The sequence below is a fragment of the Ornithorhynchus anatinus genome, chromosome 4, assembly GCF_004115215.2.
Source record: "Ornithorhynchus anatinus isolate Pmale09 chromosome 4, mOrnAna1.pri.v4, whole genome shotgun sequence".
Taxonomy (NCBI): Eukaryota; Metazoa; Chordata; class Mammalia; order Monotremata; family Ornithorhynchidae; genus Ornithorhynchus; species Ornithorhynchus anatinus.
In genome coordinates this window covers 103,864,657-103,887,621 of record NC_041731.1, presented here as the reverse complement: position 1 = coordinate 103,887,621, position 22,965 = coordinate 103,864,657, and the positions used below count along the sequence as shown (strand labels likewise).

Genomic DNA, 22,965 nt, shown 5'->3' with positions numbered 1-22,965 from the left:
CAGTGCTCTGCACATAGTAAGCGCTTAACAGATACCAACATTATTATTCTGACTTCTAGGCCCGTGCTCTAACCATCAAGCCATGCTGCTTCTCATGCAGATCACTGCTCTGGGGAAGCAGAAGGTGGTGGTGATTGTGAGAGAAAAAGAATCTGCGCTAGCAAAAAACTCTGTAACATGCCACCGTCTCAAATAGGGGCTCCGATTTCAATATCTTCGCGGGTCCTCAGAATGAAGAGGCTTCCGCAAACCCCTGACTCGCTGCGAAAAACAAAGAAGGCTTCACAACAGCTTATTAAACGGAAAGATTTATTCTAGCCTCGGACAAACCTAAAAACATTTCCAAAATCTCCCGCTACAGCCACACCTTGGAAGATTATAAATTAGAAGAGTCAGTACTGTCTTCCCGTTGCCGAATACCGAACTGCGTCGGTTACCGCCCAGTTCAAAAAATCCTGAACTCCAAACAACGTTCCGGGAATCGAGCAACGTGTAGTTTCACGCGGCACACTGTAGTTTACTACAGGCGCACGTCGCGTGGGCATCGACGGTTTCTACCAAATCTTCGGATTTCTGGTCCAAGTTACTGTGCTCGTCAGGGAGAGCAGAAGCGGATCCTGGAAATGAGAGGGGGAGAAAATAAGAGGCAGGAAAATATTTTGGAATCTTTTGAAATTCTTACACTAAGAATATGATAAGAATAATAATAATAATGTTGGTATTTGTTAAGCGCTTACTATGTGCCGAGCACTGTTCTAAGCGCTGGGGTAGACACAGGGGAATCAGGTTGTCCCACGTGGGGCTCCCAGTCTTAATCCCCATTTTACAGATGAGGGAACTGAGGGACAGAGAAGTTAAGTGACTTGCCCACAGTCACACAGCCGACAAGTGGCAGAGCTGGGATTCGAACTCATGAGCCCTGACTCCAAAGCCCGTGCTCTTTCCACTGAGCCACGCTGCTTCTCTAAGAATATACATTCTCTCATCGGTGATGACAGAAACAAGGTATCAGCACCCTCTTGAAAGCCATGAGATTTATTGCTATTGTTTTAATGATTCTATTTATTGCTATTGTTTTTGTCCGTCCGTCTCCCCCGATTAGACTGTCAACCCGACAGTGGGCAGGGATTGTCTCTATCTGTTACCGATCTGTACATTCCAAGCGCTTAGAACAGTGCTCTGCACATAGTAAGCGCTCAATAAATACTATTGAATGAATGAATGAATGAAAAAATATGCTCATTCAGTCAATCAATCATATTCATTGAGCACTGACTGTGCGGAGAGCACTTTACTGAGAACTTGGGAGAGTGTAATATAATAGTTGGTAGACACATTCCCTGACCCAGGGAACTTACAGTCTAGAGAGGGACACTAATAGACTACAGAATGAGAGACATAATGCATAATAATATATTATGTAACCTGATATCATAATAATAACAGTATTTGTTAAGCGCTTACTATGTGCCAGGCACCATACTAAGCACTGGGGTGAATACAGACTAATCGGGTTGGACACAGTCTCTGTCCCATGTGGGGCTCACAGTCTCAATGCCCATTTCACAGATGAGACAACTGAGGCACAGAGAAGTGAAGTGACTTGCTCAAGGTCACACAGCAGACAACTGGCGGAGCCGGGATTAGCACCCATGACCTTCTGACTCCCGGGCCCGAGCTCTATCCACTATGCCGTGCTGCTTCCTATATATATTATCAAAACGTGTACGATAATACGCATAACAGTACATAATAAGCTTCCTCATTTCAAATAAGGTAGCTAATTATGAGACCATTTAAAATGAAGGATCATTGGAAAAAGATTATTTTTAATGCATAGTTCCTTCTTAGAATGTAAGAATTATTCATATAAAAGAGTCTCCTCGACAACAGAAACAGAGACTCTAATGCTGGCTTAGATACCAAGGAGGTTCCTCTGAACTAGAAACGGAATAAATGAAAATATCATCACCCTCGGGGAATGCGGAAAGAGGGATGTTAGTCTTGGGGAAAATCTTCTCTGCATTTCTCCCGGGAGTTGATTTAGGATTCACCCTTGGAAATGAGAAATTAAATGGGGTTTTCAACTCAGCCGTCATTTGTCCGTGAAGGAGCAGGCTTCGCCTCAGGGGCTTTGGGGGCTGAAATCGGACTATTCTCGCAGGGGTCTCAGCTGCGAGGTGGTCTGGGGTCGGCTCGAAGTGGGGCATCGGCAAGAAGGATGCCCTCTCTCAGGGAAGAAGGGAACGGGTGGGCGGGTGTGAGTGCAGAAGGAGAGTTTGCCATCTTGGCTCTTCATTCCGTTACCCTAAAGCCATAGTTTCCCTTGAGAAGACGCTCCTTTTAGCCAGGGCAGCCCCCGACGGCTTTTTTTTTCTGGATTTTGGACAAGGAGATGCAAAGGTTTGTCCATCTATCTCCCCCGATTAGACTGTAAGCCCGTCATTGGGCTGGGATCGTCTCTGTTGCCGAATGGTCCATTCCAAGCGCTTAGTACAGTGCTCTGCACATAGTAAGCACTCAGTAAATATTACTGAATGAATGAATGAATGAATAAATACGTTGTCACACATGTGCCACTGGACACAAAGTTCAACGCAAAGTTGATATTTATTAAGCGCCGACTCTGTGCCAAGCACTGTCCTACGTCCCGGGGAAGGTAGGAGATAATCATACGGGACGCGGCCCCTACCCGGACACATGATCTGAGAGCTGTGGGGAGAGGAGGTGTTCCCATTTTATGGATGAGGTGACTGAGACACAGAGAGGTCATATGACCAGCCCACGGTCACTGGGCAAAATTCACTTGAGTTGGGGAAACGCACAGGAAACCAACGATTAAATGGACAATCGGCCAATCTCCAAACGGGGGCCGTACTGAAGGCTTACCAGCTGTCAGACAGTGGAAACCGACGGCGAAGGGGGCAGTTCTGGTGGGTGAGCATCCCTCTCGACACGTCAAGACGGGGTGGATGGACAGGCAGGTGGAGGCCCGTCTTTCATATCCAACACGTTTCTCAATTTTCATGACTTTGCGCTGCAGGGCACAAGCTGCAGAGAGCAATAACCACACCCCGTAGTTAGCTGGCACTCCTTTACCCGGAACTCCAAATGCGGCGAGCCCCGTTCTCCGGTAGGGCAGCCAATTTTTTGGTGTAAACGTCCAAATTTTTGTTCTACTGCCCACAGAATAGCATACTTTACGCAGCGGTTTCCTTACCCGAATCACAGGAATCTTCTGCTAAAATCCAAGACTGGGCAAAACTCACTGCATTTTTAGCTAGCTGGCCATTGGGCATTTGGAATTCCAGGTTATGTTCAGCGTCGCAGCTGCCACACATGCCTTGGGTCTTTCCAATCATCCACAGTGACACTTGAACCTTTATCCAAAGAAGACAGGAAAAAGGACGGGGGGGGGGGGGGGGGGAATGAGGGAGAGGAAGGTGAGAGAGGGAAAGTAATTGAAATGCACATTTCCAGAAAAAAAAAACCTTGGGGGAAACATAAGAGAAAGGTACCTTGCAGGCCTTTCCGTCGTAGAAAAGTCTGTCGATGCCATATGCTGGAGCAATGAGGGTTACGCCATTTTTCTCCTTCTCAATGAGTACGGTTGGTTCTAAAACAAATAATCCAAAAGAAAGAGTTCAGCTCCTAAAAGAGGTCCTCAGCAGTTTGGCCTAGTGGAAAGAGCCCGGGTTTGGGAGGTAGAGGATGTGGGTTCTAACCCCGGCTCCGCCACTTGTCTGCTGTGTGACCTTGGGCAAACCACTTCACTTTTCTGCGCCTCATTGACCTCATCTGTAAAATGGGCATTAAAACTGTGAGCCCCACGTGTGACAACCTGATTACCCGGTATCTACCCCAGTGCTTAGAACAGTGCTGGACGCATCGTAAGCGCTTAACGAATACCGTGATAATAATTATATCATTACGTTTTAAAAACGTGTTCCGTGCAGAAGCGATGGTTTAACATCGTATTTAACGCCGCCGAATCTATATACGACTCATGACCAGGTAAAGAGTTAAACGAAATGACAACGTTTAAGTTGTCATTTTTAGTTTAGATGCACGCTTACACACATTTTGTCACAATCTGTATGGCTGTATATCGTTTTCTTTTTTAGTTACATAGGTGAAGTCTCAGAGACTGCTCTTTTTCATGCTTGAATTCCTTGGGAAGGCTCTACAGAGTTTTCATTCATTCCTTTATGAAGTCATTTAATCCAGTAATAATCTTCTTTTAGTGCTTACTGGGTACAGAGCACCACACTAAGCAGTTGGGAAAGCACGATATAACAGACACACGCCCCGCCCTCAGTCCAGAGCGGGAGACAGACATCGAAATAAATTTCAGCGACGTATATTGTCCTGTGGAGCTGAGGGGACGGGGGAATAGACAGTACTTGAAGCGAACAGTCCTCTAGACTGTAAACGTCTTACGGGCAGAGAACGGGTCTTCTAATTCTGTTGTGTTGTTCTCTTCCAAATGCTTAGTACAATGCCCTGCACGTAGTAGGACCTCAATTAATATCACTGATTAATACAAATCCCAGTATCAGGGTAACACCGAAGGGAGAGGGAGCAGGGGAAATGAGGGCTTAGTCGGGGAAGGCCTCTTGGAGGAGATGTGATTTTAATAAGGCTTTGAAGGTAGGGAGAGTGGTGAACTGTCAGATACTAAGGGGGAGGAAGGTCAAGGCCAGAGAGAGGATGTGGCCAAGGTCACTGTCGCGCTTAACAAACAGCACAACTATTATTAATAATGTTATTATTATAAACTTGTATATATTCGTACGTATTTCTTGCTCTCTTTTATTAATGATGTGCATTTATCTATGGTTCTACTCATTTTGATGGTAGTGACGCCTGTCTACTTGTTTTGTTTTGTCGTCTGTCTCCCCCTTCTAGACCGTGAGCCCGCTGTTGGGTAGGGATTGTCTCTACCCGTTGCCAAACTGTACTTTCCAAGCGCTTAGTACAGTGCTCTGCACACAGGAATCTTCTGCTAAAATCCAAGACTGGGCAAAACTCACTGCATTTTTAGCTAGCTGGCCATTGGGCATTTGCAATTCCAGGTTATGTTCAGCGGCGCAGCTGCGGAGAAGCAGCGTGGCTCAGTGGAAAGAGCCCGGGCTTGGGAGTCAGGGGTCAGGGGTTCGAATCCCGGCTCTGCCACTTGTCAGCTGTGTGACTGTGGGCGAGTCACTGCACTTCTCTGGGCCTCAGTTACCTCATCTGTAAAATGGGGATTAACTTTGAGCCTCACGTGGGACAACCTGATTCCCTTGCAACTACCCCAGGGCTTAGAACAGTGCTCTGCACAGAGTGAGCGCTTAACAAATACCAACATTATTATTATTAATAAATACGATTGAATGAATGAATGAATGAAATGGAAGAGATCGAGGTACAGTGAGTAGTTTGGCATTAGAGCAGTGAAGTGAGCACCCAGGGATGTAACAGGTAATCAGCAAGATAAAATAGGGGCAAAGTGATTTATTTAATTTTTTTTTTGGTATCTGTTAAGAGTTCACTATGTGCCAGGCACTGTACTAAGCACTGGGATAGATACAAGCTGATCAGGTTGGACGCAGACCAGGTCCCACATGGGGCTCACGGTCTTACCCTGCATCTCCCCCAGCGCTTAGAACAGTGCTCTGCACATAGTAAGCACTTAACAAATACCAACATTATTATTCTTATTAATTCCCCATTTTATGGGTGAGGGAACTGAGGCCCGAGAAGCGAGGCGATTTGCCCAAGGTCCCACAGCGGACAAGAGGCGGAGCGGGGATTAGAACCCAGGTCCTTCTGACTCCCAGGCCCGCGCTCTATCCACTAGACTATGCTGTAAAGCCGCTGGTAAGGAGCTTCTGTTGGATGAGGAGGTGGAGTGCTTTAGAACAGCCCCTGGTATATAGTAAGCACTTCACAAATACCATAATTACGAATAATTATTATTATTATTGTTGAGGAGTGGGGAAACGTGGCTTGAACGTTTTTGGTAGAAAAATGATCCAGGCAGCAGAGAATGGACTGGAGTGGGGAGAGGCAGGAGGCCGGGAGGTCAGCGAGGAGGCTGAGGCAGTAATGAAGGCAGGAGAGTAGCTTTGACTAGTAGCATTTTGATGGATGGAGAGGAAAGGGCAGATTTTAGTGATGTCGTGAAGCTTGAACCGATAGGAGCGGGTGAAAGAACGAATAAGTGGGTTGAATGAGAGAGATGAGTTGAGGATGACACCAAGGTCATGGGCTTGTGGGACGGGGAGGATGGTGGTGTCGTCTACAGCGATGGGAAAGTCAGGGAGAGGACAGAGTTTGAGTGGGGAGATGACGACCTCTGTGTTTGACATATTACACTGAAGGTGTCGGCGGGATAATAGTGTTGGTATTTGGTAAGCGCTTACTATGTGCAGAGCACTGTTCTAAGCGCTGGGGTAGATACAGGGGAATCAGGCGGTCCCCCGTGAGACTCACAGTCTTAATCCCCATTTTACAGATGAGGTCACTGAGGCACAGAGAAGTAAAGTGACTCGCCCAGAGTCACACAGCCGGCAAGCGGCGGAGCCGGGATTAGAACCCATGACCTCTGACTCCCAAGCCCGGGCTCTTTCCACTGAGCCACTGCTGTTCTTGGATTTGTATTCGCATCCTTTATTTGCCTCTTCTTTATTCACCTCACTCTCAGCCCCACAGTACTTATGTATTATCATTATCATTATCATTAGGGTACTTGTTAAATGCTTAATATGTACCAGGCACCGTGTTAAGTACCGGGGTAGATACAAGTTAATCAGATGGGACACAATCCCTGTCCCACATGGGGCTCACACTCTTCACCTCCATTTTAATAGATGAGGGAACTGAGGCCCAAAGAAGTTAAGTGATTTGCCCAAGGTCACACAGCAGACCGGCGCTGGAGCCAGTATTGGAACCCAGGTCCTTCTGGCTCCTAGGCCCATGCTCGATCCACTAAGCCATGCTGCTTTTCAAGTACGTAGCCATAATTCATTTTACCGTTTGTCTCCCCGTCTAGACTACACTCTGTTATACTGTAAAATAAATAATAATAAATGTTGGTATTTGTTAAGCGCTTACTCTGTGCAGAGCACTGTTCTAAGCGCTGGGGCGGACACAGGGTCATCAGGTCGTCCCACGTGAGGCTCACAGTCTTCATCCCCCTTTTACAGATGAGGTAACTGAGGCCCAGAGAAGTGAAGTGACTCGCCCACGGTCACACGGCCGCCAGGCGGCCGAGCCGGGATTCGAACCCACGACCTCGGACTCCCAAGCCCGGGCTCTTTCCACTGAGCCACGCTGCTTCTCTGTACTCTCCCAAGCACTTGGGACAGCACTAGGCACTCAATAAATAGGACTGAGTGATCGCCTGATCAAAGTGGAGATGTCCTGGAGGCCCAAGAAGAAAACAGGAGACCTCCGAAAAGGAGCGAGGTCAGGGCGGAGAGGTAGATTTGGGAACCGTCCTCATGGAGACGGTCGTTGAATCTGGCGGGGAGGGGGCAAATTAATCCTTCGAGGGGGTAGGGGTAGATGGAAAACAGAAGGGGACCCAGAATGAGCCTTGAAGGATTCCCACAGTTAGAGGGCGGGAGGCAGAGGAGGAGCCCACAGAAAAGACAGAGAATGAGCGGCCAGAGAGATGGGAGGAGAACCGAGAAAAGACAGGGTCAGCGAAGCCAGGACAAGGGGGCGGCTCACAGCGTCGAGGGCAGCCGGGAGGTCGAAGACGATCAGGATGGAGTAGAGACGGTAGGATGGGCAAGGGGGACATCATCGATGACCTTCGAGAGGGCAGTTCAGGCGGAGTGAAGGGGCAGATTTCAGATCGGAGGGGGTCAAGGGGAGGACGGGAGGGGAGGAATTTGAGACGGGGGGTGTAGACGACTCACTTAAGGAGTTCGAAGAGGAACGGTAAGGGGGGGGGGGGCGATAACTGGAGGCGGCCGTGGGGCCAAGGGAGAGGGGTTTTTTTTAGGATGGGGAGACATGAGCGTGTTGGAAAGCGGTGGGCAAGAAGCCCCTGGAGAGTGAGCCGTTGAAGACGGTGGTCGCGGAGGGAAGAACGGAGGGAGCAAGTGGTTTCGTAAAGTGTGAAGGGATGGGGTGGCTCAGCGGAAAGAGCCTGGGCTTCGGAGTCAGAGGTCACGAGTTCGACTACCGGCTCTGCCACTTAATAATAATAATAATAATGATGTCGGTATTCGTTAAGCGCTTACTATGTGCCGAGCACTGTTCTAAGCGCCGGGGTTGACACGGGGGAATCGGGTTGTCCCACGTGGGGCTCACGGTCTTAATCCCCATGTTACAGATGAGGTCACTGAGGCACTGAGAAGTGAAGTGACCTGCCCAAAGTCACCCAGCTGACAAGTGGCCGAGCCGGGATTCGAACCCACGACCTCTGACTCCAAAGCCCGGGCTCTTTCCACTGAGCCACGCTGCTTCTCTGTCAGCTGTGTGACTGTGGGCGAGTCACTTCACCTCTCTGGGCCTCAGTGACCTCATCTGTAAAATGGGGATGAAGACCGTGAGCCTCACGTGGGACAACCTGACTACCCTGTATCTCCCCCGGTGCTTGGAACAGTGCTCTGCACATACTAAGCGCTTAACAAATACCAACATTATTATTATTATTATTATTATTATTATTCTTGTTATTATGGGGTGGGAGGCACAAGTGAAGGGGCTGGATTTTGAGAGGAGGCCAGAGATCTCCCCTGGAGATACTACCAAGAGAAAAATACGTGAGGCTTCTTTGAAAATGGTCAGGACATTCTACTAGGGCACAAAATACAGAAGGTAAATACTGTAAACGTCATTTTACCTACCAGAACTGGATTCATATGGGAGTTTCTCCACCTGGGTTTCTAAACCATTAATTTTCAGTTTGAGGTGGCCTTCTTTGGGATACATGTCAATGTCACTTGAAGGAGAAAAGGTGAGTTCGATAAATATTTAGAAAGGAAGATTTAAAATCATATCTTTTCAGAATATCACAAAAATCCCAAGGATTCCCTGCCGCCCCCGCCCCGGCTCTGGCCAATTTTAAATAGCTTCTAATCTTTTAATATTACTGCATACTATCGAATTCATAAAGCTTCTATGCCACTGTCTTCATGGAAAACTCCTTCTTATGAGATTCTTGAACTTCGCAAAAGATTGCAGAGATGTCGATCCCCTTTCAGGACAACACTGGGTCTTGCAAATAATTAATAATTATGGTATTTGTTAAGCACTTACAATGTGCCAGGCACTGTACTGAGCGCCGGGGTGGATACGAGCAAAACGGATTGGACACATTACCTGTCCCAGGTGGGACTCACAGTCTTCATCCCCATTTCACAGATGAGTTACCTGAGGCACAGAGAAGTTAAGTGACTTGCCCAAGGTCACACAGCAGACGAGTGCAAAGACTATCCTCGTCCCTTCAGAATTAGTAGCGATAGGTCAAACGAGCCAAAACCATCTCTTGTCTAAAGTTGGTAGAAATATTCTCATTATGCCTGGGAAGAATACGCTCAAGCAGATTTTGTAAAATACGACGCTTAACCGGTAGGACCGGGCTGTTCTAAGAATACTGTACGGGAACTAAAATTGGCGATTCTAAGAGAGATGAAGATTCCGAGTGAAAAGAATGATGTGTTTCAGCAGGGAGCTGAATTGAGAGGCAGTACAGCCCAGTGGAAAGACCACGGACCTCAGAATTATTTTGAGATCCGGAAAAGCTACGTGACTCGCCCGAGATCACAGAGCTGGAAAGTAATAATAATAATAATGTTGGTATTTGTTAAGCGCTTACTATGTGCAGAGCACTGTTCTAAGCGCTGGGGTAGACGCAGGGTCATCAGGTTGTCCCACGTGGGGCTCACAGTCTTAATCCCCATTTTACAGATGAGGTCACTGAGGCACAGAGAAGTGAAGTGACTTGCCCATGGTCACCCAGCTGACAAGTGGCAGAGCTGGGATTCGAGCTCATGACCTTTGACTCCAAAGCCCATGCTCTTTCCACTGAGCCACGCTGCTTCAACAGAGCCACGATTAGAACCCAGGTCCTCTGACTCCCGGGCCTGGGCTCTTTCCACTAGGCCATGCTACCTCTCTGAGCAGTGGAACTGAGAAGCTAATTAGGGAACAGAAATACTGTCAGCCCCATACATACACAAAGATGAACTTTCAGCTTGGCTCAGGGGCAAGAGCGTGGGCTTGGGAGTCGGAGGTCATGGGTTCGAATCCCGGCTCTGCCACTTGGCAGCTGTGTGTCTGTGGGCAAGTCGCTTCACTTCTCTGTGCCTCAGTGACCTCGTCTGGAAAACGGGGATGAAGACTGTGAGCCTCACGTGGGACAACCTGATGACCCTGCACCTACCCCAGCGCTTAGAACAGTGCTCGGCACGTAGTAAGCGCTTAACAAATACCAACATCATTATTATTATTATATAAACAATTACGATTACAGATATGCACATAAACGCTAGGCCGGGGCGAGCCAAGCTTCACTGCTCGCAGACAGATTTCCTTCCAGGTCTCGAATGACAATCTCCTGATGTTGGGAAAGGCCTATAAGTGACGTCGAATGGCTCAAGGAGTCAGATGTGGCATCTGGGGGACGTCTGGAGCTCATAAATGTGACATCTCAGACCCAGCCCTGCAGCTCTAAGGCACCTCAGCTGGATCTGAGCAGCGTGGCTCAGTGGAAAGACCCCGGGCTCAGGAGTCAGGGGTCATGGGTTCTAATCTCGGCTCCGCCGCTTGTCAGCTGTGCGACTTCGGGCAAATCACTTAACTTCTCTGTGCCTCAGTTACCTCATTTGGAAAATGGGGATTAAGACTGTGAGCCCCACATGGGACCTGATTACCCAGCATCTCCCCCAGAGCTTAGAACAATGCTCGGCACATAGTAAGCGCTTAACAAATACCAACGTTATTATTATTATTGTTATCTGAGGCCCGTGCGGCAGGCCAGCGGGGAGGACGTCGTGGCCACCCCTCCTCTGGGAACAGAACGGGAAGTCCGTCCGTCATCCCGCCGGCCTCGGCGGTCGAGGCCCTCTTCCGGAATCCAGCCTCCCGAGCCCCCACCGTGGTGGCCAGCCCGCCGTCGCTTAGACCGGCGGATTCAACCTCGGAGGGATTCTGATTCTAAATCGTGTGACCCCGGGCGAGTCGCTTCGCTTCGCCGTACTTCAGTCCCCTCCTCCGTAAGATGGGGGACAGGGACTGGGTCCAGCCTGAGGAGTATCTATCGCCCCGTTGCTCAGTACAGTGCCTGGCACAGAGTAAGTGCTCAACAGATACCATGAAAAAGACGTTTTGATAATAATAATGTTGGTATTTGTTAAGCGCTTACTCTGTGCAGAGCACTGTTCTAAGCGCTGGGGGAGAGACAGGGTAATCAGGTTGCCCCACGTGGGGCTCACAGTCGTCACCCCCATTTTACAGACGAGCGAACTGAGGCACAGAGAAGTGAAGCGACTTGCCCACAGTCACCCAGCTGGCAAGTGGCAGAGCCGGGAATCGAACCCATGATCTCTGACTCCGAAGCCCAGGCTCTTTCCACTGAGCCAGGCTGCTTCCCATTTAAAATTTGAAATAAATGGCCATTTTTGATTGAGTTTTCCGAGCTCACTGCGGCAAGTGGGAAAATCTAATGGCCATAATCTTCACAGGGGACTTACTGATTGCCCAGTTTGACGCTGATGGCCTTGCCGTCGGTCGATTCTTCCACTTTCTTTATCATCACCATGAATTTTGGATCCTGGCTGCCGTCCTGGGCTAAGACATGGTAGCACTTTGCAAGCATCTCGTAGTTGTAGTTAATTCCATTGAAGGTGGTGATATTATTTCCTTCGGCATAACAGCGAGCTAAAGAGGAAATACAAGACGGAATGTTTTCCTTCTCGACTCTTTTGGTTTTGGTTAAAACCCGAGAGAGTTGCACTCTGTGCTCTATGCTCAGCAGGCATCAGATCAGTGCTCGGCCCTCGGTCTAGCGTTCTGCTGTCAGTACAGCGCTCTGCACGCTCAATACAGCGCTCCGTGTCTAGTACGCACTCAGTTCAGTGGTCCACATTAACTAGAGTGGTTTGCACACGCAGGCACCGAGTACAGAACTCTGCTTGATGATGGCTTTTTTTGTTAAGCGCTGACTATGTGCCAAGCACTGTTCTAAGCGCTGGGGTAGATACAAGGTTATCCGGTTGGCCCACACGGGGCTCACAGTCTTCATCCCCATTTTCCAGACTCCCACTCTTCTGGTTTAGAAAATAATTTATAACCATAAAGCATTCTGAAAATAGGACACCCATTTATGTATATAGATATCAAGAAAGATATATATATATATATACATTTATATAAATAGAGAATATAAATATGCTTCTCTATGTAAATAGAGAAGCAGCGTGGCTCAGTGGAAAGAGCCCGGGCTTGGGAGTCAGAGGTCCTGGGTTCTAATTCCGGCTCTGCCGCTTGCCAGCTGTGTGACTTTGGGCGAGTCACTTCACTCCTCTGTGCCTCAGTTACCTCATCTGTAAAATGGGGATTAAAATTGTGAGCCCCACGTGGGACAACCTGATCGCCTTGTATCCCCCCAGCGCTTAGTACAGTGCTCGGCACATAGTAAGCGCTTAACAAATATTTATTTTATATGCACGGATATATTTCTGACAGTGAAAATACCTTTACATTTACGCTCCAGTGAAAGTCAGAGGCTTGTCAAGGGTGAAAATATTTTCCCACTGTCAGAGGATGAATTGGCAAAGCCCACAGCATCCCTGCCCAAGGATATTACGCCCCCGCTACCTTTAAGGTTCTCTACGAATAACGACGAGGCTTCAGAGAAGAAGTTCCAGGGAGCTGGTGGCTGAGTGGAAGGTGAAACGTGCGGTCCTACAGGGACTGAGAATGGGAGCCAAATGGCTCTGTCATAAATAGTGAACTGAAAAGACAAGAGAAGAGAGGCGAGAGCTCGTCATTCTGAAGAACGCTGAAGGCTAAGTAACGGGCCATCCAGGGGCTGAATGGCTCGTTGGTAGGCTAACCCAGGGCCTGACTGGCTAGTCTGTTGGCTGTTTTCACATCTTTTGTTTCTCCTTCTTCCCCCTCCTGCCGCCTTCCTCAGGTCCACCATTTTGCACTTTTGAAAGTCAGGGCAAGACTGTCTCGGCTGACTCGATTTTCATCTCGGGCTTCCTCTCTCCTCTATTTATTCATTCATTCACTCAACGGTATTTATTGAGCGCTGACCGTGTGCAGAGCCCTGTACTAAGCGCTTGGAAAGTACGATTCGGCAACAGATAGAGACAACGCCTATTCAACAACGGGCTCCGAGACACCACTAAATCTTCTCATTTCCCCGGGCTTGCTGAGCTGTAGACCCACGATGACTTTGGAGTCGTCTGGACCCTGAAATCAATACTATTTCTCGAACACCCACTATATCCAGCAGAGCACCGGGCCAAGCACTTGCGGGAGCACAAAAGACATAGTAGGGAACGATCCTCGGCCTCAAGGAGGTCATATTTAATTAACTCTCTAACCAGTTGATCCCATCTGGACTTTATTTCTCTCCATGCCGCCTCCCTTCTCTCCGAATGACCAAAATCTCCATTAATCTCCTTTCCTGCTTGTCTTGTCTTATGCCTCGTGTCGTTTCCGACCCATGGCGACGCCACGGACACATCTCTCCCAGGGCGCCCCGCTCTTCATCTGCAATCATTCTCGTAGTGGATCCAGAGAGTTTTCTCGGTAAAAATACGGACGGGGTTTACCATTGCTGTCTTCCAAGCAGTAAACTCGAGTCTCCCCCCCTCGACTCCCTCCCGTGCCGCTGCTGCCCAGCATGGGTGAGTTTTGCCTTGTAGCAGATGGCCTTCCGCTCGCTAGTCACTGCCCAAGCTAGGAATGGAATGGACAGGCCTCTGCTTGACCCTCCCTCCTATAGTCGCGACTGGTAGAGGACTGGAAACTGGTAGAGGACTGGAGAGGGACATTTCCTGCTGGTTGAGGCCAAAATAACCCACTGCATTTCATCACTCATGTGACCGTTCCCTGAACAACATCCCCTCCACCTTCTCTGTTCCCCTCGTGACTTCGTTTTCAGTCTGTCCATTTAGACTGGAAGCCCACAGGAAAGAAACCCGATTTAAGCGACTCCGTGGGCCCAGACATCATAAAGAATAAGAAAGCGATATATTTACGTCAGGAAGTTTGATCACAACAGCGGACGTTCTCGCGGAAGTTGCAGACACCACAAAAGTGGCCTGTCGAGACGGGTTTTTCCATTCTTTCCCGTAGAATCCAAACATGTACGCTAATCCTGGAAAGAATGGGTAAAACCTAGAAGAAATAAATGATTCATTTTTCCAGTGATATACTAAGTAAAATCCCACTGATATCAAAACACTCACATAAATAAAGTAAATATGGATTTCCCATTCATAGCAATAATTCTAGGTGTTAATAGGGGTATGAAAGAAGCGACACTCAGAATGGATGGAATATATAATAATAATGATAATTGTGGTATTTGTTAAGCACTCACTATGTGCCAAGCACTGTACTAAGCGCTGGAGTGGGTACAGGCAAATCCGGTAGGACAGAGTCCATGTCCCAAATGGGGCTCATAGTCTCAATTCCCATTTCTCAGATGAGGAAACTGAGGCACAGAGAAGTGAGGTGACTTGCCCAAGGTCACACAGCAGATACGTGGCGGAGCTGGGATTAGAACCCAAAACCTCTGACTCCCAGGCCCGTGCTCAATCCACTGATCCATGCCTCTTTGGGGGGCTCAAGAGGGCGGGAGAAAAGGAAGTTATCCAGACAAGAAAACAATCAATAATGTCGATGAAGGACTTCCTCTGTGCTGAACACTGTCCTAAGCATTTGGGAGAGTACAAAAGAGTCAGGAGATACCATCCCTGCTCTCGAGGAGGCGACAATCTAGCGTGGGAGACAGACACTACAGTAAATTAGAGATAAAAAGATGTGCATATCGGCTACCTGGTGCTTAGGGGATGAATCCTCTAGTACAGAGAAGCAGCGTGGCTTAGTGGAAAGAGCCCGGGCTTGGCAGTCAGAGGTCACGGGTTCTAATCCCAGTTCCGCCACTTGTCAGCTGTGTGACTTTGGGCCGGCCACTTCACTTTTCTGTGCCTCAGTTACCTTATCTGTCAAATGGGGATTAAGACTATGAGCCCCACGTGGGACAACCTGATGACCTTGTATCTCCCCAAGCACTCAGAACAGTGCTTGGCACATAATCAGTGCTTAACAAATACTGTTATTATTATTATTAGTTTGTAAGTGACACAGAAGTGTTGAAGAGGCAGTAGGAGGAAGTGTGAGTTAAACAGGGAAGGCCTCTTGGGGGCGGATGTGATTTTAGAAGGGCTTTGAAGTTAGGCGGAAGAGTAGCTTGCAGGGGACGTGAAGGGGGAGTTCCACGGAGGAGGATGGGCGAGAGAGCAAAAGGTCAAAGGTGAGAGAGGTCAATCAATCAATCAGTGGTATTTATTCATTTCATTCATTCATTCAGTCGTATTTATTGGGCGCTTACTGTGTTCAGAGCACTGTACTAAGCGCTTGGGAGAGGACAATACAACAGAGTTGGTACAGTTCTTTGCAAACAGCAAGCGCTCAATAAATACGATTTAATGAACAGAGTCGGTAGACAAGTTCCCCGCCAACAAGGAGCTTACGGGTTCATTCATTCATTCATTCAACAGTATTTATTGAGCGCTTACTATGTGCAGAGCACTGTACTAAGCGCTTGGAATGAACAAGTCGGCAACGGATAGAGACGGTCCCTGCCGTTTGACGGGCTTACGGTCTGGAAGAGACTTGAAAAATGCACAGTAAGTTATCTCGAGAGGAGCCGGGTGTAATGGGAGAAGAGCCAGGATATGTAGAAGGGAGAGAATTTATTAAGGGCCTTAAAGTCGAAAGCTGAAACAAACCTTTAAAAAGGACCCAGGTCGGATCCTTTTACATTAGCAAAGCTGAAGCGGGAGTTGATTACTTCGGATGCTGTAGTAGATGTCCCTGTTTGCCCCTCTGTTGATTTTCCTTTTTTTTTAATTAATGGAATTTGTTAAGCACCTACTACGTGTACTGTACTAAACAGTGGGGGAGAGACAAGCTAATCAAACTGGACACAGTCCATGCCCCGTGTGGGGCTCACAGTCTCAATCCCCATTTTACAGATAAGGTGACTGAGGCACAGAGTTAAGTGACTTGTCCAAGGTCACACAGCAGACAAAGTGGTAGAGTCAGGATTAAAATCTAGGTCCGCTGACTCCTGGGCCCGTGCTCTTTCGACTAGGACACTCTGCTTCTCGTGGTGGGAGAGTGTCTGGGATAGTGGGTGGGTTTCACCCTTTGCCTAAGGGAAGCAAAAATGGCACGGGGGGGATGGTTTGTCTTCAAAATGTCAGAAAGTTGGGATAGCTCTTGGTCAACAGAAACACGAGCTAAAGTAGTAGAAATCCTCTAGACTGTAAGCTTGTGGTGGGCAGGGGCTGTCTCTGCCAACTCTATTATATCGTACTCTCCCAAGTGTTTAGTACGGTGCTCGGCACCCAGTAAGCGCTCAATAAATACGACTGAATGAATGAATTAATGTACAATTTATTTATTGAGCATCTACTCCTGGCAGATCACCGTACTAAGCGCTTGGAAAGTACCATTCAGCAACAAATAGAGACGATCCCTGCCCTCGACGGGCTCACGGTCGAGAAGGGGGTAGACAGACATCGAAACGCTTAGTACAGTGTTCTGCCCACAGTAAGCGTTCAATAAATACAATCGAATGAGTGAATAAATGTCCTGAAGGTTTTCAACTTAGCTATTACATCTTAACACACTTGATGGTTTAGAGAAAAGCGAAAGGGAAAGCTCACCAGTTTGCAGCCTTTCGGATCTGTGAGGAGACTTTGGGCCACTCTGCTTTGACTTGCAGAGCGGGGTGGTCAGCAAACCGGCCGGTCACAACCTTGGTAGCCACTTTATACTGCCGGCAGTTCTGACCCCACTTCAGAGACGCCTGCATCGAGCAAGAGACGGCTGTTTGAGCCGTGAACGGCAAAGCCTAAGGAACTAGAATCACCGGGCCACAGGACGGCTGGCCGTCTGTCCGGCCGCTGGCAGATAATAATGTTGGTATTTGTCAAGCGCTTACTATGTGCGGAGCACTGTTCTAAGCGCTGGAGGACAGGGTCGTCAGGTTGCCCCTCGTGAGGCTCACGGTCTTCATCCCCATTTGACAGATGAGGCAACTGAGGCCCAGAGAAGTGAAGCGGCTTGCCCACGGTCACACAGCTGACAAGTGGCAGAGCCGGCATTCGAACCCATGACCTCCGACTCCCAAGCCCGGGCTCTTGCCACTGAGCCACGCTGCTTCTCTTCCCCAGCCCCTCACCACCACACCCTGGGTACGGGGCTTTTTCCTGTACTTTTGAATCTCTCCAGGCAACATAAGGTAGAGTTTTCTGACCCAGGCAGTCGAGGAGTTCTTCTTCCTTGAACCCACCCCCAAATCTCTCCAGGGCCGGGGGCATAAAGATCCCCGGCCCGGCTCGAGGCGAGCTGACTCTTACCGCTGCCTTGTGGGTGTTAACAACTAAAGCATCGGCACAGAACTTCCACTTGCTGGTGGCGGAGATGCTGGAGAAAAATAACTGCATCCTGGGTCTGGAGGAGTGTGTGTCTGTGTACATCATAAACTGGTAACCAGCCTGCTTCTTGTCGCTTCGGAAAGCGCGGAAGACGGCGGCCACGGCTGGGGGATGACTGTCTCCCAGGAATTTAGGCTGAAAGGAACCAGGAACAATAGTTAAGCTCATCATCACGTGCACTTCGACCTGTGACCTTTGGACACTCGATATCTGCCCCACTCCCGATTCCACAGCAATTACGGGCATATCTTTCAATTATATATCATAAATGACTTATTTATTCGTATTACTGTCGGTCTCCCCCTCTAAACTGTAAGCTTATGTGTCTACCGATTTTGCTGTATTGCACTCCCCCAAGCACTTAGTACGGTGCTCGGCACATAGTAAGCACTCGATAAATATTCATTCATTCATTTAATCATATTTATTGAGCGCTTACGGTGCGCAGAGCACTGTACTAAGCCCCTGGAAGGTTCAATTCGGCAACAGATAGAGACAATCCCTGCCCAACAATGGGCTCACGGTCTAGAAGGGGGGAGACAGACAGCAAAACAAAACAAGAAGACAGGCATCGATACCATCAAAATAGATAAATAGAATCATAGTTATATACACATCATTAATAAAATAGAGTAATAAATAATGCATACAAATATACACAAGCGCTGTGGGGAGGGGAAGGGGGTAGAGCAGAGGGAGGGAGTAAGGGGAATGGGGAAGGGAGGAGGGGCAGAGGGATTGATTGATTGATCTAGGCCATAATTTGAGGCTCATTAAAGAACAAGCCTAATAATATATGTCAAATTCATTACAGGAACATATACAGTGAGTCTTCTTTAAATGATTGATCAAAAGTAAAAAAAAAACCTCTAGAAAGTAGATCTGACTAGAACCTGTTGATGGATTTTTTTTTTCCTGAAGAAAACCAAAGGCTACTCTAGCAGGAAAGCCATAAAGCAAAACTCAGAATATTTTCTTCTAAAATACTGAGCGTGTTTAAAGCCAAAGTCACTTTTTCACAAGGATAGACTCATTGATCCCGCCAGTGAACATCTGCTTCCACCTTTCCTACTTCAATTTTTTTTTTTAAATGATACTTGTTAAGCACTTACCATGTACCAGGGACTGAACTAAGCTCTGGGGTAGATACAAGCTAATCAAGTTGGACACAGTCCATGGCTCACCGTCTTAGTGTCCATTTTACAGATGAGGGAACTGAGGCGCAGAAAAGTTTAGTGACTTGCCTACGGTGACTCAGCAGACAAGTGGCGGAGCTGGAATTAGAACCCAGGCCCTTCTGACTTCCAGGCCCGTGCTTTAACCGAGAGAAAGGTGGGGGTGGAGAGAGCTAAGATTGCCCCTTTCTTCCTAAAGCCTGAATGTCGTTCACATATATTCATCTCATTTCACCCCATGAGGTCTCCTAGCTCCTGGAGATATTATCCCTGTTTTATAAAGGGGAAACTGAGGCCCTACACTTCTCAGGGAGTCTCTCCACGGGTTATCGGGGGCCCAAAACGTCTTCTCAACAGCATCTCCCATCTTGTTTTGACTTTTCTGCACCTCTTCCCTCTAAACTGCCAGTTTGGGTCGGGCAGGGGTGTTATGGGATGAGGTGAAAGGTGATAAAAATAATAATAATTATGGTATTTGTTAAGTGCTTACTATGTACTCGAAGCACTAAGCAGTTGAAGCAGCGCGGCTCAGTGGAAAGAGCCCAGGCTTGGGAGTCAGGGGTCGTGGGTTCTCACCCCGGCTCGGCCACCTGTCAGCTGTGTGACTTTGGGCAAGTCACTTCACTTCTCGGGGCCTCAGTTACCGCATCTGCAAAATGGGGATGAAGACTGTGAGCCCCTAGTGGGACAACCTGATTACCTTATATCTACCCCAGCGCTTAGAACAATGCTTGGCACATAGTAAGCGCTTAACAAATGCCCTCATCATTACTATGTGCCAGGCACTGTACTAAGCGACGGGGTGGATCCAAGCAAATCGGGTTGGATGTAGTCCCTGTCCCACGTGGGGCTCACAGGCTCAATCCCCATTTTCCAGATGAGGCCACTGAGGCGCAGAGAGGTGAAGCGACTTGCCTAAGGCCCCACAGCAGAGATGGGGGGGAGTCAGGATTAAGATCCCCGACCTTCTGCCTCCCGGGTCCGTGCTCTATCCACTCTTCATTCATTCAGTAGTATTTATTGAGCGCTTACTATGTGCAGAGCACTGTACTAAGCGCTTGGAATGGACAATTCGGCAACAGATAGAGACAATCCCTGCCCAGTGATGGGCTTACGGTCTATTCGGCGGAGACAGACGGACAAAAACAAGACAACTTAATCATGATAAATAGAATCAAGGGGAAGTAAACCCCATTAACAAAATAAATAGGGTAATAGGGTAATATGCCACGCTCCTTCCTTGTGATGATAATATCAGCGTTATTTTTATTATTAAGGAGATTCAGGTGGTGAGCTGTGACCCAGAACTTCCCTAGGCTTCTACGGCCCGGAAGGCCTCGCGGAAGCCTGCTTTTGGGGCTCTTTGCGTAGCGAACCTTTGGTTGGGCAGAGGACTGACCTGAGATTTTTCTTGGTTGCTGCCTTCTGAAGAAGCAGAACTAGAATGGCTGCTGCTGCTGCTGCTGCTGCTGCTGCTATGGCTGCTGTGGCTACTGCTGCTGTGGCTACTGCTGCTGCTGCCGTGGCTACTGCTGCTGCTGCTGTGGCTACTGCTGCTGCTGCTGCGGCTACTGCTGCTGCTGCTGCGGCTACTGCTGCTGCTGCTGTGGCTACTACTGCTGCTGCTGCTGCTGCTGCTGCTGCGGCTACTGCTGTGGCTACTGCTCTTGCTGCTGCTCTTGCTGCTCTTGCTGCTGCGGCTGCTGCTCTTGCTGCTGTTACTGCCATGGCTACTCTTTTTACCGCCCATGCTTTCCCCACTCATCTTCTTTGGAACCTGGAATGATAAAAATCCGCTCCGTCGAATCACACATTTTAAAACCTCCCCCGAGCTTGCCGGAAGAGTTTAGGAAAGTCTGGACCGGAGAGTCACTTTATCCGGGAATACTGGAAGACCATTCCCCCTTTTCTCTTCATCCTGATTTTGGTTCCATTTGTGAACTCACATTTTATTTCTTCTGCCGGCAATTTCTCTAGTCAACTCGGTGAGGTGTTGCCCACACTTAAGCAGATACTTTTAGAGATTGTGCAACTCATAGTTTATCTCCTTAAAAGGGAATTCAATTATTTCCATTTTTTTCCATTTCATACCCTTTACAGGCCAGAGGCAGGGTGACTTGTACTCAGTCTTTCATTCAATCGTATTTATTGAGCGCTTACCGTGTGCAGAGCACTGTACTAAGCGCTTGGAAAACACAATTGGGCCACAAATAGAGGCAATCCCTGCCCACAACGGGCTCACAGTCTAAAAGGGGGGAGACAGACATGAAAACATCAAAACACATGTGCCTCTTACCTCTGTTACTTGAGAGCAAAGGTATATTCTGAACTGCCCGGCCCAGTGAAGCATTACACCTTCTGTGGGTATTGCTTCATTTCAAATAAATCTGCTTTATTTAGCCGATGTAACCGACCCCTAATCTAGCTCTTGCTGGCAGGAGATATGTCTCGAAAAGAGCAGTGGGACAGAGACGAAAACACACACGTGGATTTTCTTCCCAGAGCCCGGATGTCCAAATGTTTCACCCCTACCTGGTTTCTCCAGTCAAACTCCCATCCCCTGACCCGAAAAGAAGTCCACATACCTCTTGCTTGTGTGCAGATTTGAATTTGTACTGGTAAATCTCCAGGGGTCCCTTGAAAGGCAAAACAGCAAACCAAGAAAAGTAAAGATTCTTCCTTTAAAAAAAAAATCACAACAACCCCCGAACTCCCGCCCCCAAGCCCCCAACAAAACAATCTTTCTTTGCCGTGTCAGGGGAAAAGTAGTAGAACCTAAATTCATAGTCAGTAAAATGGGAAAATGAAAATCAAGCTCTTTAAACACTCAAAGTGTTCAAATTAGTGGTGCAGTGGTATTTACTGAGTGCACGCTGGGTACACTGCACTCTGCTAAGCACTTGGAAAAGTTCAACAGACAGAAGGGGAATATTTCACGACCCGAGTTACCATCTCATTATGCAGATATTATAGAAATTGGAGTGTTTTCTAATTGGAGTGCCCCATTGGAGAGAGCACGCGTGTGGAAATCGGGAGATTTGGGTTCTAATCCTGGCTCTGCCATTTGCCTGCTGTGTGATCTTGGGCAAGTCATTTAACCGCTCTGTGTCTCATTTTCCCCATCTGTAAATTGGGGATAAAATACATGGTTTTCCTCCCTCAAACTAGGAGCCTCGTGTGGGACAGAGACTGTGTCTGAGCAGATGAATCTATATCTACCTTAGTGCTTGGCACATAGCAAGCACTTAATAAATACTGTCATCATCATCAACATCATGATAAGGAGCTTACACTTCGGTAAGTTAGTTGAAACCAAAGGGTTTCCCTTGCTCCTAGTTGGAAGCCTCTGCAAACAGGATAATAAAACTCGTTTTGAATAATCATTTGAGGATCTCTGAATTTGGAATGATCTAATAGCTAGCAAAATTATCACTTTGGAGGCAGTGATTCATTCATTCATTCAAATGTATGTATTGAGCGCTTACTGTGCACAGAGCACTGTACTAAGCGCTTGGAAGGTACAATTCGGCAACAGATAGAGACAATCTCTACCCAACAATGGGCTCACAGTCTAGAAACGGGCTCACAGTCTAGCAGTGGTAATGATTATGGTCCTGATGAGCCTTAATCAGTCAATCGATGGTATTTATTGAGCGCTTATTATACTAATCACTCAGGAGAGTGCAAGAGAGAGTTGGTAGACAGGTTCCCTACCCACAAGGAGCTTACAGTCTAGAGGGAGGAACCAAAAGTTAATTCCGATAATCCTGGAAAGCTTAAGAAAAGGCCGAAAGAGTGCAGAGGAATCTTATTTCACTCAGATTCCACTACCAGAATTGATGTTCAACTGCCCCAGTAAGACAATTCCCTGATTATATAGTGAGTGAGAACACCCAGATTTAGAAATGATGAAGGGCTGGTTTAATCTGTGGCACCATCTAATAATGCCCAATCTTCAAACTCAAAGCCACTCTCTATTAGATGAGCAAGTCTGACTCCAACTCGATTAATGCATTCAGCCACTCCACAAGGTCTGCAAGGAATGTGCATGAAGAACCTTTTGAGGGTATCTGTTAAGAACCTTCCTGATCTCCTAACCG

At 47.9% G+C, this 22,965-nt stretch overlaps 1 protein-coding gene across 1 annotated transcript in view; it reads right to left on the bottom strand.

Moving 5' to 3' along the window:
- Positions 1 to 292: 292 nt before the first annotated feature.
- Positions 293 to 22,965, bottom strand: part of LOC100083241 (vitellogenin-2-like) — a 63,383-nt gene continuing 40,710 nt past the window's right edge. Inside the window, exons 24-36 of the mRNA XM_029063584.2 lie at positions 21,451 to 21,501; positions 20,495 to 20,642; positions 20,265 to 20,389; positions 17,613 to 17,825; positions 16,917 to 17,059; positions 14,217 to 14,355; positions 12,820 to 12,955; positions 11,694 to 11,880; positions 8,847 to 8,941; positions 3,519 to 3,616; positions 3,221 to 3,380; positions 2,890 to 3,051; positions 293 to 617 (exon numbers count right to left, since the gene is read on the bottom strand). Coding sequence (XP_028919417.1) covers positions 499 to 617; positions 2,890 to 3,051; positions 3,221 to 3,380; positions 3,519 to 3,616; positions 8,847 to 8,941; positions 11,694 to 11,880; positions 12,820 to 12,955; positions 14,217 to 14,355; positions 16,917 to 17,059; positions 17,613 to 17,825; positions 20,265 to 20,389; positions 20,495 to 20,642; positions 21,451 to 21,501 — 1,776 coding nt within the window. The 3' untranslated portion in view covers positions 293 to 498. The remainder of the gene's footprint in view (positions 618 to 2,889; positions 3,052 to 3,220; positions 3,381 to 3,518; positions 3,617 to 8,846; positions 8,942 to 11,693; positions 11,881 to 12,819; positions 12,956 to 14,216; positions 14,356 to 16,916; positions 17,060 to 17,612; positions 17,826 to 20,264; positions 20,390 to 20,494; positions 20,643 to 21,450; positions 21,502 to 22,965) is intronic.